This window comes from Sinocyclocheilus rhinocerous, unplaced genomic scaffold (assembly GCF_001515625.1).
Source record: "Sinocyclocheilus rhinocerous isolate Xijiao unplaced genomic scaffold, SAMN03320098_v1.1 scaffold926, whole genome shotgun sequence".
NCBI classification, from domain to species: domain Eukaryota; kingdom Metazoa; phylum Chordata; class Actinopteri; order Cypriniformes; family Cyprinidae; genus Sinocyclocheilus; species Sinocyclocheilus rhinocerous.
The window spans coordinates 215,838-233,162 of NW_015648536.1; the positions used below are offsets into that span (position 1 = coordinate 215,838).

General features: G+C 37.5%; 1 protein-coding gene across 1 annotated transcript in view; it reads left to right on the forward strand.

Annotated features, from left to right (window-relative positions):
* The window catches only part of LOC107709842 (tenascin-like), a 34,652-nt gene that overhangs the window by 15,674 nt on the left and 1,653 nt on the right, over window positions 1-17,325 (forward strand). Inside the window, exons 6-22 of the mRNA XM_016514470.1 lie at window positions 294-557; window positions 646-761; window positions 1,444-1,597; window positions 3,390-3,656; window positions 3,839-4,024; window positions 5,238-5,327; window positions 6,126-6,389; window positions 8,607-8,882; window positions 11,576-11,698; window positions 12,615-12,758; window positions 13,605-13,724; window positions 13,820-13,963; window positions 14,885-15,015; window positions 15,178-15,310; window positions 15,408-15,559; window positions 15,795-15,891; window positions 16,014-16,175. Of these exons, the coding sequence (XP_016369956.1) occupies window positions 294-557; window positions 646-761; window positions 1,444-1,597; window positions 3,390-3,656; window positions 3,839-4,024; window positions 5,238-5,327; window positions 6,126-6,389; window positions 8,607-8,882; window positions 11,576-11,698; window positions 12,615-12,758; window positions 13,605-13,724; window positions 13,820-13,963; window positions 14,885-15,015; window positions 15,178-15,310; window positions 15,408-15,559; window positions 15,795-15,891; window positions 16,014-16,175 (2,823 nt within the window). The remainder of the gene's footprint in view (window positions 1-293; window positions 558-645; window positions 762-1,443; window positions 1,598-3,389; window positions 3,657-3,838; window positions 4,025-5,237; window positions 5,328-6,125; window positions 6,390-8,606; window positions 8,883-11,575; window positions 11,699-12,614; window positions 12,759-13,604; window positions 13,725-13,819; window positions 13,964-14,884; window positions 15,016-15,177; window positions 15,311-15,407; window positions 15,560-15,794; window positions 15,892-16,013; window positions 16,176-17,325) is intronic.

Genomic DNA, 17,325 nt, shown 5'->3' on the forward strand with positions numbered 1-17,325 from the left:
TCTCAAACAACTGTTTCAAACTGGTTTCCCAAACTACTCCTCCCCATCTGCCATTGGTCAGACTAAACAATAGTCCCTCCCTAAAATCATGTTATTGGTTGAGTGTTGCTACGGCAGGAAATGTTTTGATAACACCAGAGCCTCATTGTTTTAGGAAATCAATCTATGAATGGTTTATTTAGTTGTCTCTGCTGGCGTTGAATGAAGTATTTATCTTAACATTTTTCTGTTCCTTTTTAATTCAGAGGTTCTTCTAAAATTATTTTAATAATTTGACATTTTTCAATCCACAGTCTCCCCACCCAGAGACCTGACTGTGACTGAGGTCGATCCAGAAACAGTGTATGTTGCCTGGGTCAATGAGATGCTCGTGACGGAGTATCTTATCAACTATGTGCCTACGGCTCCTGGCGGTTTGGAGATGGAAATGAGAGTTTCTGGTGAAAAGAAGACAGCCACTATTAGGGAGTTGGAGCCTGGCATAGAGTACCTAATCAGTGTCTTTGCTGTCCTGAACAGCAAGATGAGTGTCCCTGTCAGTGCCAGAATAGCCACACGTAAGTCACCCATCATCATGCTTAGGAAAATTATTCATTATTTTGTCCTGAGTATATTCTGCGAAACCGATTTATATCCTACAATTAGATCTTCCTGAACCTGAGGGTCTGAAATTCAAATCGGTTAGAGAGACCTCAGTGGAGGTTAAGTGGGACCCCTTGAACATCCCATTTGATGGCTGGAACCTCATCTTCAGAAACACAGTGAGTGTCCTGGCATCCTCCGTAAGTCTCTAGGGTGGCTATGGTCCAAAAGAGTATCGTTGCCCTCATATTTTCTCCTAAAAGATGTAATATAAAAGGACCGTTCTGTTTGCAAGTAATAGTTTAAAATGAGAAGCTCAAAAGGCACCCAGTGGAAAATAGCTGAGTGGTGCCACTAAGCAAAAAGCTACTGTCGAGAAGTCTGCGGTTTTGCAAGACAAAACCCTCTAAGAAGCTCCTGGCAACAGCATGCGTGACCATGTGCCACAGAACTCTTATTGTCGCTGTAATGCTTTATTTTCTTTCTCAAGGGCTTATGCAAACTCCAAAAAACACCACCATTAGAACATGCAAACCTCCCCTACATCCTTCTTTCAAATCACAGCTTGGCAGTCTCATTCATGCATCAAGTTTAGGGATGTCAATGCCAAAATAATTCTCACTGTGAATTAAAACACTCATCCAAGTAGAATCAGCGAATAGATCAAAGTGTTTACTCTCAGGACACCCTCTCATTACCCCGTAGTTCATGGGAGCTTGACTTTGTTTTCCTGAGGTTGCTTCTTTGATGCTTTGTGGTGCTCTTTTATTAACCAGCAGAACCTTTGACCAGCGATCTGTTATTAGATTTAATATATTCACCAATTCAGTTCAGCAAAAAAAATCTGTTTTTGAATGGCAGAAAGAAGAGGATGGAGAGATTTTGAACTCTCTCACCGCTCCTGAGACCACCTTTGAGCAGTCTGGTCTTGGACCTGGACAAGAGTATGAAGTCAAACTTGAGGTCTTAAAGAACAACACTCGTGGACCCCCAGCCAGCAAGAACATTGTCACAAGTAAGCAGCTGTCGACAGCAATTAACTGGCGGCCATATCCAGTCTGCTAATTTTCAGGACTTTTTTTTTTTTAAAGAGACATGATGTCTTACCTGAAATTAGAAAGAGCAGTCAGCGGTTTATGTTAATTGGCAGTTATTTGCAGTGCAGTGAGTTGCTGAGCATTTCAAATTATTATTTTGAGTTAGAATAAATGAATATGTAAGTGTTAGTTTCTCAAGATCTTATTTTGCAAGACTTTAACACTTGAACGCTTGCCATGTGCTTTTCTACACCAGACCAGCTAAAATACTATTCTAAAGTTTGGGGTCTCTAAGATTTCTGACAGATCAATGATCAGATTGGGGAAATGGATGCTGAAAATACACGTTTGCCATAACTGGGATAAATTACATTAAAATAGAAAACAGTTATAATATTTCACAATATTACTTAATATTACTTTAGCGCATTTAGTTACAATATTTATACAATTTAAAGTCTTAATAATGATATATTCAATAATATACAGTATGTTTATTTGATAATTTGATAGTTTTTGGGATATATTGTTCATATGGGTCTATCACCTTCCTATATCAGTATGAAACTAAAGTGACATTCTAAATATTACTAACATTTTTGTATTATGCCAAATATTTTGAGTGACAGCTACAGAATAGAGCATTTCTAGCTCATCATCCTCTTCAACTATATATGATATGATTGTAGGATAAGGGTTTACCCTCAAATTTTTATACTTCAAAAATAGCTTTTGGTTTGCTGAAAAACCTTGACCAACCACGTTGTGACATTTCCCAAAACTCCTTTCACTTTTATCACTTCCTTCTTTTAGAACGTACTAAAGATTATTTTGGAAAGAGATGTGCCTTTATAACATTGGCCTCTTATGCTGTCAGTGCAAGTAACCAGAGTTCTCCTTCATGACAGGCTGTTTTTGCTGTCTTACAAATGTCTAAAAAAAATCTCTCAGCATGCCTCTAACGCTCCATCTACTCCATTTCTTCGACTTGTGCCACATAGGATTTGCATTAAAGGGGGACTAATTGCTCAAAGTGAGTTCTCTCCCTCACTCTCTGTGTGTGGGAGGCACCACTCAGCAACATGAGAGGCTGTCCTCCCGTGAGATAACTGGCGCATTGGAGCATCTCACATGCACAAATCTGCTCTAAGCTGCATGCAGTTCCTCTATATTATGTTACGCTCACATGAGTATGAGCTCTCAGTACAGGTCCTAATCTAACAAACTGATTTAACCATGAAAATAAGGACCTAGCTATTTTACTTGTACTCTTTTTAGTCTTGGAGAAGCAGGTGTGCAGATACAATTCTTTGGTCTTACTGTCAAAAGTAGTGATATAGATATGAATGCATCCATATAATGGCAATAGTGTTTTTTTTTTTTTTTCCAAACTGGAGTCTTCAAGTGTTGCGATTCTATTTCAGGAAAAAAATGAACATTTACCAAATTTTCAGTGATATTTCTTGATTGAATCAGAACTATTTTATTTATAATATTTGCAATGTTTGTTTTATTTTATGCACTATTTACTATTTCAATCATTTATTTTTTATTAAGCACAGTGACAATATGAAAAATACATAGTATAAATGTGTCTTTTTAAATAAAAATGTATAGCTACCATTTTATTTTAGGAGAGCGATCATCATATTTTGAGGTTCTTGACATCAAAACTGTATAGCAGCTGTTTTGAACTCATCTGCTTGCATAAATGTTCCCATTTTGTTGCTTTTTTCCCCAGCTGTCACAAACCTCTTCTCTCATCCACAGTGATTGATGCTCCCAGCCAGGTGGATGTGCGTGATGTGACAGACACTACAGCCCTTATCACCTGGTTTCAGCCTGTCGCTCAGGTGGACGGGATCTCTGTGTCCTATGGCCCAATCACAGATATAGACAGGAACACAATAGAGTTTTCCTCCATGGATACCCAGTACCATCTGGCTGAGCTGTACCCTGACACAGAGTATGAGGTCTCTCTCATGGCCCGCAGGGGAGAGATGACCAGCTTTCCGGTCTTTGAGACCTTCACAACAGGTAGAAACTCTAGAAATAATTTCAGAACTTAAAGTGAAAATTCAGTCTGCTTCAGCAGGTCTACTGATAATTGTGTTGTACTTAGACCTGCATTTTGAAGCAATTTTCTTTGTCTTGCCCTGGAGGATAACTGTACGTCTACAGGAAGTATTTTCTTTTATCCACATGTTGGCGTGTTTCAGACCTTGATGCCCCCAGCAACCTCAAGACAGTTGAACAGACAGATGAGAGTATAACTCTGGAGTGGAAAAACAGCATGTCTGATGTCCTCAATTACCGCGTCAAATACGGCCCACTTTCTGGAGGGGAGCATGGAGAACTGGTCTTCCCCAGCGGCCCGCAAGATACCACTCAGGCTAAAATCACTGGTGAGAGGCCAATTTGAATTACACAGTAATTCCTCTCCAGAGATTACAAACCACATCAATTACAAACAGATCATACAGATGAAAAACTGTGTTTGAAAACTGGAATAAAATTAGGCCATGCTGCAGTGCAGTCCAAACACTAGAGTAGTTTTCAGTCCATCTGTACATCCAAGCCATTTGTGCCCTCTTGAAATGAGAAATGTAGTTCTCAGGTGTTGAAGTGTGAAGTCATTTTCGGAAAACATCCTCAAAAAGGATTTAAAACAATTGGAATCCCATTGTAGGTCTGAATCGAAATAGGCTAATTCAAAAAAGGTTCAAAGTGGCTTTTTTTGTACTTGTACTTATCAGCACTTTATTTCTAAATGAGCTCCTTTGTTTTAGTGACGTGAAGTGTTTACATGACTAAAAGCGAATGAGATGCTATCCCTTTTGTTGGTAATGCCTTATTCATGCCTTAAATGAAGTAACACTGGTGCTTCAATGTGAAAATCCCAGTCAAAAAGGGAAAGCGGAGGCTTTCTTCGTCGCAGCAGCACTTCTATTATACACTTGTGCTTTGAGGCAATCTCCTGCACTAATTCTTATTCTCTACAACCATGTGTTACCGCAAGCAGGGATTATCATGGCTGGGAGAAAAATATATTCAAAATGGATAATAGATTCTTTGTCTGGTTTGCTCCTTTGTCCTTGGGAGGCCTGTTCCCTGTAAATAAGGCGGACGATCTGTTCGGCTAATAACGCAGAGTCTCTCTCTCACACACACACATTACACTAGTTGTCTCTTTCACACAGTTATTATCTGTAATTGCCGTCACGCCTGTGATTTTATTGATAATGAGCTTCCTCTGCATTAGGCGTAATTTCATGCTGGAGGACTCCTGCACAGTGACCTCTGCAGGAGCCAATACAGGCATTAAGAGGGGTAAAGTGTGGGATTTGGGCTAAGGGCTCTTATGAATGGGGGCTGTGGGGATCTGAGAATCTCTTGTATGATGGTAAATATTGTTTCTGGCCTGTGGAGAAGCTCTTTGATGCAGCCACTGAAAGGCATTAGATTGATATGGCGTGCAGATGAAATCGAAACCGCGCTGTGGCAAGAATGAAAACAATTGCCTACCACGGAAGCTCCAAAAACAACTAATGTGAGAGATTAATGGTTTTGTTTTGTCTAATGATTTGAGAGGACTGAATTTGCTGGGCTCTTTCTTAGGCCTTAGGCCCGGGACGGAGTATGGAATGGGAGTGACGTCAATCAAGGAAGAGCGTGAGAGTTTGCCTGCGACGACCAATGCTGTGACTGGTAAGACTTAACCAAATGGTCAGTAACTCACCTGTATTTTATGTTTTTTTTTTTTTTTTTTTTACTTTATTTAATGTGCTTGTCTTCCCCATTTTCTCCTCTTATTAGCCGAGTTAAAAGTGCATGTGAGTTCTATTGTCTTAATAAACCCACTTGAAGGTATGTAATGTTAATTCTGAAAGGAATAGTTAAGGAAAAACTATTAATTCACACTTATGTCAAAAGTGAATGATGACTGTACCAAAATGACAAAAAAGCACCATATCAAAGTGCTCAGGTATCATAAAAGTAGCCCATATGACTCCTGTGCCATAATCCAAATCATCTAAAGCCTTTGTGTGACAAACAGACTAATAATGTAAATGATTTACTGAAAATAGTGACATCCACCATAGCTCTTTTTGTTTAGTTCATGTTGGATTTGTAAATGATCAATTATTTTTAGTTGAATCATTTTAATGAATCATTTGATCCAGTTCACAAAACAGGTCTAAATGATTTGTTTAGTTCTCAAGTTCAGCTCACTGACTCAATGATCTGGTTGCAGTGATTAAAAGCCCCCTGGATTATCTAAAGTAGTTTGAATATAACAAATGAGTCAAGTTTTTATGATGTCTGTGGTGCTTCTTGCAGCTTAAAAGCTCCAAGTCCCATTCATTGTAATTGCATGGAAAAAAACATCCAGTTTCTCCTGTTGTATTCAGTGTTAGAAAATACATGTTGGGACAACATGATGATGAGTAAATGATGACAGAGTTGTCATTTTTTGTTTTTAATGTTACGTACCTGTCCTCTTAGATATTGATGCTCCCAAAGACCTTGAAGTAAGTGAGACCACGGAGACCACATTGGCACTGGTTTGGAGAAGGCCGGTCGCCAAAATCGACACCTATGTGCTAGTGTTTACATCTGCGGATGGCACAGAAACTGAATTGGAGGTACCTGGTGCTGCCAATACCTACATCCTGACTGACCTGAATCCTGGCATGCTGTACACCATCAGCCTGACTGCCAAGAGAGGAAGAAAGATGAGTGTGCCAGCCACTCTGTCAGCATCCACAGGTTAGTATGCATCATTACATTTTCATTTAGATATAAAGAATGCATCTTCACATCCCCGTTTCTCTTACCTCTAGAGTGACAAAAGCAATATTGGATTGTATCATAAAATAAGCTTTCAAAAAATATGATTTGAATATTTTTTTCACTCCATAAATGTATTTATTCAGCAGGCCACTGAGGATCTGAAGGCAACTCTGGAATTTATTATCTTGACTATTTTCCTCCCTTAAGTGCCAATATTTCTTTTGGAGTTTGAAGATACTGCAGTCCTTGTTCTATAAATTTGAATGAAACATTTTGTAGCTCCTTATCATGAGAAAACTTCCATAAAGATCTCAAAATGCCACCATATATATATAACATCAGTTGTTTGCTTTGGTCGCCAAGGCAAGACAACAGATATAGTGTTTCTCAAGATCCCAAACACACACACACACACTCACACACGCACAGAAAGCTCATTCATGTGATAATCGTCAGAGTGAGCCCACTCCCCTTTTGGATTTGCGTGATTTGACCACAATGAACTGTGGGGTGGACTGATAAATAGGACACATGCTGAGCCGCCTGTTAAAATGTTGTCTCTGAAATCACCAGCACTATAATCCCAATGCATTTATTTCAGCAGCCATTATCGGCCTTAGACACGGCACACAAACACCCTCAGACCCGATGGGAAGGGGGTGGGGCAGGGAGACCTTTAGGTCTGGGCTTTTTTCTGTTCACTGAATGCTTCTCTGGCATGAATATGAGAGTTTCAGCTTGTAACATGGAGACCTGATGACCATCTCAAAGGAAACATATGAGGACACAACCAGACCAAAAGGAGAGAGCAAACAGTCACATGCATGCACAAAGTTTTGTTATGTTGTGTTAAGGTATGGTCACATACGTGAATTTTCAGCAAAATTTTGTGGGCAAAAAGGTCTATTGTCAATAGTATAGCTATTTATGAAGCAAAGCTTACACCGGAGTCACTTTCAAACCAAGAAGCTTTCTGTTGGACCAATTGTGACCAATTTGAACCCGTTTCGAAATCGCTGTGGGGAAATCATTCAGCCTCACACAAAATTCCCACATGGATACACATTAAAATGACTACAATTTGCCTGCGAAAATTCACAAGCAATGATAAATGTGACCACACCTTCATGGCTTGTGCATGCGTACAACAAAGGCTTTATCCAAACACCCTTAAGGTGTCTGTGGCCTGAGGATCTCACAACGATAAAGCCATTCTTTTCTTCTATCCCCATCTGCATGCAGTGAAGGCCATTCCTCAGACATACATGGGCCGCTTTCAGTGGCGGGAACTCTATTGGATAAGTGTGCAAAATGAATCAATTTCTCCAAATTTCAGTTCCCATGAATGGCGCAAGATGATCAATGAGTTGTTTTGCTGTTTGACAGCTTCGTATTGTTTCATCTCCAGGTTTCAAAAGCGACAACCGGCCCTTATGCCTGGGAAGGTCATTCACTTCATCCCCATTGTCTCTCACCCTATTTGCACGCCACGTTTCTGCCCTCTTGAATGTGCATAGACAGGATAATGGTTAGCCCACCGTGCATCTCTTAGCTATCTGCCCCCTCTTTGCCTGTGAATGCTGACAATGCACAATGATGTTCAATTATAGGTTGCAATGCACCGCGCTGCATGGCTGCCTCCCATATTTGAAGTGTTCAGCGTACCTCTGCTCAGGCAGGCTAGGCAGGACCTTCAAAAATTAATGGCTTTTCTCAGGGCCATTAATACCAAAGCTGTCTCAGCAAGCTGGTGCTTGGATGTTAATAGGTTGCAAGAGAAAAGACTGCAAATTAGTATGTTTGCCACTACAACTTTTTGAAAGTTATTACTCAGTTATTACTGTTGTTTTTTTTTCACTGCATGGGCAGATGTTCTGTTCTGTTTGGAACAGATGGAGATTAATTTGTTAGGAGTAACACATTAAAAGGTTTATTGTTGCTCATAACATGGATTTTTCCCTCTAATTTTGAAAATGCTTTGCATTGTTTTGAATAATGTGAAACTTGTTTGTTTTCCGGTCTTTTTGTTTGGACTTCAGTTCATTCGACTCCGCAATTAAAACGACCATCATCTCAAAGAGAGAATGCCTTCAGAAATCAGCCAAACCTGTTCAGTCACCATTACCCATGTTCTTCTCCTATATGTACCTTTTCTTGCCAAATTAATTATCTTCTGATTTGTTTGTCATCCAGATGAAGAGAAGCCTCAGGTGGGCAACATCACCATCTCTGATGTGTCCTGGGACAGCTTCAGTGTGTCCTGGGAGCTGGACAGAGGAGAGGTTGAGGGCTTTCTGGTTGAAGTATCTGACCCAGATGGCTTATCTGATGGCCAGAACCATACACTATCTAGCCAGGAGTTCAGCCTGGCTGTCACTGACCTCTCCCCTAGTACTTTCTACAGGGTCATACTGTATGGGCTGTACAAGGGAGAGCTCTTAGATCCTGTCTTTGCTGAAGCCATCACAGGTATCAATTCTTGCCCAATCTTGGACCAGCTTGGTCTTCTTTTCCAGTTTTCTTTGGATCAAATGCTGTGTCTCAAGCAGCAAAACCAACTAACCTCTTTTCTCTTCTAATGTGCAGTCCATCACATCACATGGTGAATTAAAACTAACACATTTTTATTATTATTTAACCAGTTTTTGTAGTCTTCATAGTGTATTCATTTCTTCATCTACTATCATCTTGTACTGAAACTAGTTTCCAACGAGTATTTCTTGTATTTTCCACTATTAATATAGAAGGTAAAGTGAATATTTGGGCATTTTTTAAACAAAATAATGAATATAATGCAGCCACATCCAATAATACTGATTTCAGAAGAATTCTCAATTAATTCATACTTTTATTCAAAATGGATGCATTAATCAAATGTGCTTTGATGCATTGATTAATATTACTTTTTTTGTAATTAATACAGCCATGGTGTTAAGAGAGTTAAAAAAAATAATAATTACAACCCAAAAATTTTAAATAGTAGTGTAATGCAGCATCATCTAACATGACTGCATCCAAAATAAATCCCAGTGTCCGAATAAGTCTATTTCTGTATATAGTATGCGGAAAGCAATACGTCTAATGTACTATGTCAGTTTTCATAAACGTATGATCCGCTGGCCATCATTTAGTATTCATCTGATGTCATAGTTCACATGACGTTAACAACATGGTTGAATAGTCTGAATTGTATTAATACTACAACACATGCATACTTGTAAAACAAAGAGTACTTCATTAATGCCTGACAAGTGAGTTCATAATCAAATGCAGTACATACTGACAGTACATGATTTCAGACACAGATAATCTCTCAAATGTGCAAAGCACTAACAAACCAAGCCCCTTTCAAGTCAGCGACAGATTCTGTCGTCTGCTGAATTTTATGTTGAAGTAAAACTGACATTCAGAGCACACCTGCACTGCATCATAATGCCTCCCCACACATTCACGTCTGCATAATCACCAGCACAGCCTCCAGGTGCAGTAAATGACCTCTGCCTGTCATCGCTGGTACATTTGTGTTTAACAGGCAAAACAAAGTTAGACTAATGATGCCTTTTTCATTCTAATTGACTGCGGCATTCAACTCACATGGTCGGTGAGTCAATTTAAATAATTTAGTTTGTGGCATTTATAGTCTACCAAGTTGTATTGTAGCAAACATACATTTATTAGGCGCATACCAACATTTTGCCCCTCCTCAGAGAGTCAGCGAATAGAGCGGGTGACTGGGCTGGGGTGTACTGCCATGGAAGTGATCCTGAGGAGTTTTTGTCGCTTCTTGTGAAGGATCTTTTCAGTATGCACACCCAGTTTTCTGACCCTGCGCTACTTCTCATTCTTATGCCTCACTTTCACACATTTTCTTGGCGTTTATCAGCCAGTGGCTGCAGGGGCCACAGTTGTAGCAGTCTCTCAAGTCTGCATGCAAATAGGCAGAGGAGAAGGGGAACTGATTGGATTTCTGTTAACCTCCTCTCTATTCATGTCACATGACCCATGAACTCTTGCCTCGCTCTGGCCTGAGTAATACAAGCTTTTAAAACCAGAAAAGTGTACAATGTTTACAGAAACTTCGGTAGTTTTCTTGCTCTGGTTGGTTTGCGTATCCCTGCTGCAACATTTAACTGTGTCAACACAGATATCCCCCTCAGAGGTTTTAGCTGCCTGCTGTAGAATTACTGCTTCCAGACCTTGTTTCTGTAGGTTAGCTGGCGCCTTTTCCACCTCCACAAACAGATGCCTCTTTGTCAAACCGGAGAGACTTAGAAGCCAGTCAGATGAAAGTGATCCTTGGAGAGCACATGTTAGTACTCTTGAAATGCCTCAAACACTGCTGACACTCTTAAACAAGTGAACAGTGCTAATGAAGAGGGACAGCTCCACGGGATTTGTCCTCACTGGTTCTTCTTCTTCATTTTCAATGATTTAATGTTTCTGTCAGCTTGCAGGTTTGGTCAAAACTAATACCATTAAAAATGAAGTCTTTTTCATTCCTCCATTACCTTCTTTCCCATTTTTTAACAATATTACAACATCACTCATTGTTTTCTTTTTCCTTACTGTGTCCACAGAGTAGCTCAAGAGTCTCTCATTAACAACAACGGTTGCATCCAAGTCTTCTCTCACCAGTTTTATTTTCTCCGTCTCTATCTGCTGTGTGATTGAGGGTTTTATTTACAAAGCAGGACCAACTATTTTGTGTATTTGTCCTGATTGCGTGCTTGTCTCTGGCAATCTTCCTTTATGTTAGTGAACTTCACTTTCCACTTGTGTCTGATGTTGGCATGTCACACTATTGTGCCTCTGTACTTGGGGGCAAGTTAATCTTCTTGCAACTGTCACGCGAGATTCAGAGGTCCAGCACTGAGAAATAACTTTAAGGCCAGGGCCTTTGTCTGCGTGTCCTTTCTCTGTAGTCGCACAGTTGGTCATCCTCATGTCCTGAATGTTTACTTTGATGCATCTATTTGTTGCAGCACAATAAATGGGGTAGTTCAAGAAGTTTCTTGACACCAACTGTATTTTTGTTTCTTTTACAGTCTGAAATGACTTGTTTCTGGGGACAGGTTTTTAACTCCTATTTGTCAAATGCTAGAACACACATTTTTAACAGTATATTTTTATTCGTTTCTTCTCTGTGTGTCATTCTTACCAAGGTCTGGGAACACCCAAGGAGATACGCTTTTCTGATGTGACCGATACATCGGCCACTGTTCACTGGACTTTGCCCCGTACCCATGTAGACAGCTACCGGGTCACCTATGTGCCCATTCAGGGTGGTAAGTGATGTGGTCATTTTATTATATATTATTACAAATAGTATTTTATTATATATTATTACAAATTAAAATTACTTTTACATTTTGATGTATTTTAAAATGTAATTTATGATCTGGTGCCCAAGATTTTTTTTTTATTATTATAAATGTTGAAAACCTGTCATATTTATATATAAACTTTATATATATATATATATTTATTTTTTTTAATTTTTTTTTTAATTTTTTTTATTTAATGAATAGAAAGTTCAAACAACAGCATTTATATGAAATAGAACCATAATAAATGTCTTTATTATTTGATCAATTCAATGTGTCCTTTCTGAATAAAGGTATTAATTTATTTTGAAAAAAGAACTTTCATACACCAAACGTTTGAATGGAAGTGCACATATATTAGTACTATTTATAGCACATTTGGATCTTTTGTTCTGGAAATGAAAGCAAAGCCGCCTTCCCTCCAAGTTGGCACATAGTCCATCTTAAGAAAGCGAGACTTTACCGTGTGGTTTTCTATGCATTTGGATGGTTGCCTGTTGGAAAATCATAGTATTATTTGTACTTTCTCAGTTTATGATTTGTCATAAATTATATCGTATGTAATATATTGCATAAGTTGCGGAGGAAATTCTCTTAGACTGCCGTCTTGGCATAATAAATTGATTTAATTCAAGATATGTCCCCCTAAAGTCTCATACTGTCCTTTTTGGCTTCTCTGTGATCAGTGCAGGTTTTTAGATCAGGCCCATCTTCAGTTATGTGAATCTATCAGTGCATATCATAAATAAAACCACACTGTTTCATCCATCAGCACAGCATTCTTGCATATCACCATCCTAATTAATCACAGACAGTGCTGCCCTCTAGTGACAAACGCTCAATCTAATTTATTCCAGTGTTCTGTCTCCCCCTGCAGGCAGCCCTATGACACTGAGAGTAGATGGAGGAGAGTCTCAAGCCATGCTGCCTAATCTGACCCCTGGAGTGACCTACCAGGTCACTGTCATCGCTGTGAAGGGTTTGGAGGAGAGTGAACCAGGATCTGATAGAGTCACGACAGGTACAACTATATTTAGAATATAATCAGTGTTGGGAGTAATGCAAATACAAGGTAATTAGTTAATGTAAAATAATTACTTTTCAGTCAAAAAGTAGTGTAACTTGATTACATTTTTGATTCTGTAATCTCATTACTAATAAATGACCTTTAGTTACATTTTAGTTACTTTTTAGCATTTTAAATCAATTTAATTAAGTAAGGTACTTTTAAAGCATGAATTATACACCTGTCATGTGCAAGATCTATTATACAGTGCATTATCTGATGCAGAAATGTAAGGTGCTGAATGCATGACTTATACACACTGATGAACCAGCAGGACACAGAGACACTAATTTCAGTTTGTTGAGAGGAAAAGTTTTTTTGAAAGGAACATAAAAATAAATTAGTAATGTAATTGCTTTTTCAATTATGTAATTAATAAATTAATTTAATTAAAACATTTTAAAGAAGTAATAAGTAATTAGTAGTGCATTACTATTTTTGAGTAACTTACACAACATTGATTATAATCTCACAAATTGCATCTTCTCATAGTTTATGGAATAGGAAAGCGCTCACCAAAAATGCTTATCAGCAAGAGTGAATAGTTATTATTAAATTGAACAATAATATAAAATATTTATTAATTAATCATTTTAATTAATATTATATTATAAAATAATAAATAACTATTTTTTATTTTTAGCAGCTCATATTCATAGCTAGATTCTGTATTATTATTCAGTGCAGTAAGTATGACTCTTTTGCATTCCTGACTTGCAGAAGCCTAGTAATCGACTCCAAGCCATCTCTCAGTGATTTTGCTTCTCTTTTGTCTCTCTGTTTGTATCTGTTGGCCCACAGCCCTGGATAAGCCTCGAGGTCTGACAGCAGTCAACATCACTGACACTGAAGCTCTGCTGCTGTGGCAGCCGTCCATTGCTACTGTGGATGGATATGTCATCACTTACAGCGCAGACAGTGGTAACAACTCAGACTGTCCCTAATTATTCTTGAAGGAAGGCTGTTTCAAACAATAAAGCAGTGAGTCTCAGTTGTGTGTTTTGTTCTTTTGTCAGTGGCTCCAGTGATGGAACGGGTGTCTGGGAACACTGTGGAGTTTGAGTTGAGCTCCCTCACACCTGCCACCTTATACACCGTTAAAGTTTATGCTGTCAGAGAAGCAGCCAAGAGCGCTGCAACCACCACAGAGTTCACCACCGGTATGGTGAACACTCACTCACCCTTAAGCACAAACAACACAAGACATCTGTACGCTCATACAAGGGCAATATTTATTGGTGTAGAGTAAAAGAGTAGCCTTCTGACATATGTTTCTACTGGGCAAAAATACACTTTCTACTTTGACCTAAAAATAAAATGTTTTCACACTTTCACACTAGGTTAATTTGTCCACTACTAAATTGTCAGTGGTCCTTCATGCATCAGAGATAAAAACTTTCTTGTTTTTTTCTTTGTTTTTTTTTTAAATCATGAAGAATGTGTTTTAATAATCATTCAGTTAAATATTTTTTCACACTTTTTTGCAGAATCAACTAATAAAAACTTAACTTAAGAGAACAAAAATCTTAACATTAGATAAAGCCAGCAGGTTAAAAATTGTTTCATTTCATTGACATATTAGACTCAAAAGGTTTTACAGAGGTGATTTTGGATATCTCCTTTTATCACTTCATAAATCAGAAAATACTATCAACAGCCAGAACAAAAAAAAAATCAAAATTTTTTAGGAATAAAATATTTTATAAAACCTGGCAAATTATATATTAACAAACCCCTCTTTAAAATCCTTCAGATTGTAGATAGGGATAAAACTTTAAAGATTGGTATATATATGTATTACTGAAGTGGAGATATTTGGCTCAGTGCAGGAGAAAAATCTCATTTTGAGAAAATGGCCATTAAAGATATGTATTGTAATTAAAATCTATAGACGCAAACAGATAAAGTGCTATGAAAGAAACACTTAAAAGTGTATTTTGGATGTTTTCTTTCCACTAGTCTAAAAAAGACTTTATGAAAAGCCCAAAAAACAGTGCATAAAGAAACAGTGTTTTTGCCTGTAATGTCTCACCTTAAGAATTCAGAATGCAAGGTTAATAACAGAATACTCTCTGCTGCAGATGTTGATGCCCCTCAGAATCTGGCTGCCAGTAATATTCAAACAGAAAGTGCCATGTTGACATGGAAGCCACCAAGAGCAGACATCAGTGGGTACATCCTCAGCTTTGAGTCCGCTGATGGCATTGTCAAGGTGAGTGGACCGTCTGAACGAACAACCAAACTTTAAACATCATTTACAGCCTTAAAACTGAAGCTTGGTCATTTTTCTGGTCTGCAGTGATTATTAAATGCATGGTCCAGTGCCGATTCTGTGCTGTACTGAAATGTTCCTGGTTTTCTTCTCTTGGCTCAGGAGGTTGTCCTTAGCCCCACGGCAACATTTTACAGCATGTCTCAGCTGACTTCCTCCACAGAGTACACAGTCAGACTGCAGGCCATCGCTGGGCCAAAGAGAAGCAGAATCATCTCGACAGTCTTCACCACCAGTGAGCCAATAACCTGAAAGCACAACTTCATTACATGATCACAAACTCTGAACAAAATAAACTAGCCTCTGGTCAAACTCTTTTCTCTTTATCACAGTTGGAGTGCTATACAAGCATCCTAAAGACTGCTCGCAGACTCTGTTAAATGGAGAAACAACCTCAGGCCTGTACACTATTTACCTGCGTGGAGATGAGAATCAGCCTCTGCAGGTCTACTGTGATATGACCACTGATGGAGGTGGCTGGATTGTGAGTAATTCTTCCTCAAATGACATGCAGGATAGAAAGATTGGCTGTTTTGATCCTACAGGAGGTATTTAAAGTGATAGTTCACACAAAAATGAAAACCTGTATCTGTAAATGTAAGAGCACTTTTGTATGTTTTTATTTTATTATTAATGTCGGGCTTTACAGGGTTAAATTAAAGTCTCATAATACACAGAGAGCAAAAACACTGGTCATTATAATAATGTGGTACCTCCAGGTGTTTGTGAGACGGCAGAGCGGTAAAGTAGAGTTTTTCAGAAACTGGAAGAACTACACTGCAGGCTTCGGTGACCTGAATGATGAATTCTGGTTGGGTATGTTTACATCTGTGCACACATATCAAATTGCTAATATTGCCCTAGGAAGCCCCAAGGTATTATGATATGGAGCAATTTTGAGCATGTTGGTCTACAAATCTCATTCCGTGTGTCTGCAGGTCTCTCTAGCCTCCATAAGATCACCTCCTCTGGGCAGTATGAGCTGCGTGTGGACCTCAGAGATAAGGGCGAGTCTGCATATGCGCAGTATGACAAGTTTTCAGTCTCAGAACCACGCAGTCGTTACAAAGTGCATGTTGGAGGATACAGCGGCACTGCAGGTCTGGAAGATCTCTCTCTAGTTCCGCAACATATAGCTGTCATATTGTTTATATATGTATATATATATTAGTGTTGTCAAACGATTAATCGTGATTAATCACATACAAAATAAAAGTTTTTCTTCGCATAATATATGTGTGTTCTGTGTATATTTATTATGTATATATAAATACACACACATACAGTATATATTTTGAAAATATTTACATGTCTGTATTTATATTCATATAATTTATATTTAAAAATATATTTAATATATAAACATAACATATTTTTCTGAAATATATACATGCATGTGTGTGTGTGTGCATAATAAATATACACAGCACACCTACATATATTATGCAAACAAAAACCTATTTTGGATGCGATTAATTGTTTGACAGCACTAACACACACACACACATGTATATAATATATTAAGGTTATTTTATGTAATGTTAAACTTATAAAATTGTGAATTCTAAATAAATATTTTTTGTATTATTCATTTTTTTGGTTTTATATTAAATTTGTTTATTCATGAATATTACATTTTAACCCATTTTATATAACACGTTTAGCTTTATATTTAATTGCATTTTTATTATTTATTTTATTCCATTATAATATTATTAAATTTTTTTATTATGTAAACAAAAGCTTTTATTTTGGATGCGATTAATCGTTTGATAGCACTAAATATATATATACACACACGCATTTTATTATACTGTTGTTTTATGTGTAGTTTAATATTAATATTTTAGTATATTAAAGTAAGTAATATTGTATATTAATATTTTATAATAAGTATTTATGTGAATTAATAAATTTAATTACATTTTGTCTAATATATTTTTATACTATCGTTCAAAAGTTTTGGGTTCAATAAGATAGTTTGATCAAAAATACTGTCAAATATTGTGAAATATGATTACATTGTAAAATAACTATTTTCTATGTGAATATGTTTTAAAATGTAATTTATTTGTCAATTTTTTTAAATGTAATTTATCCCTAATATAGCAGTTGTGCTGCTTAATATTTTTGTTGAAATTGTGATTTTTTTTTTTCAGGTTACCTTGATAAATAGAAACAGTATTTGTTTGAAATAGATTTGTAAAAAAAAATTTGCTGAATAAAAGTATTAATTTCTTTAAAAAACAT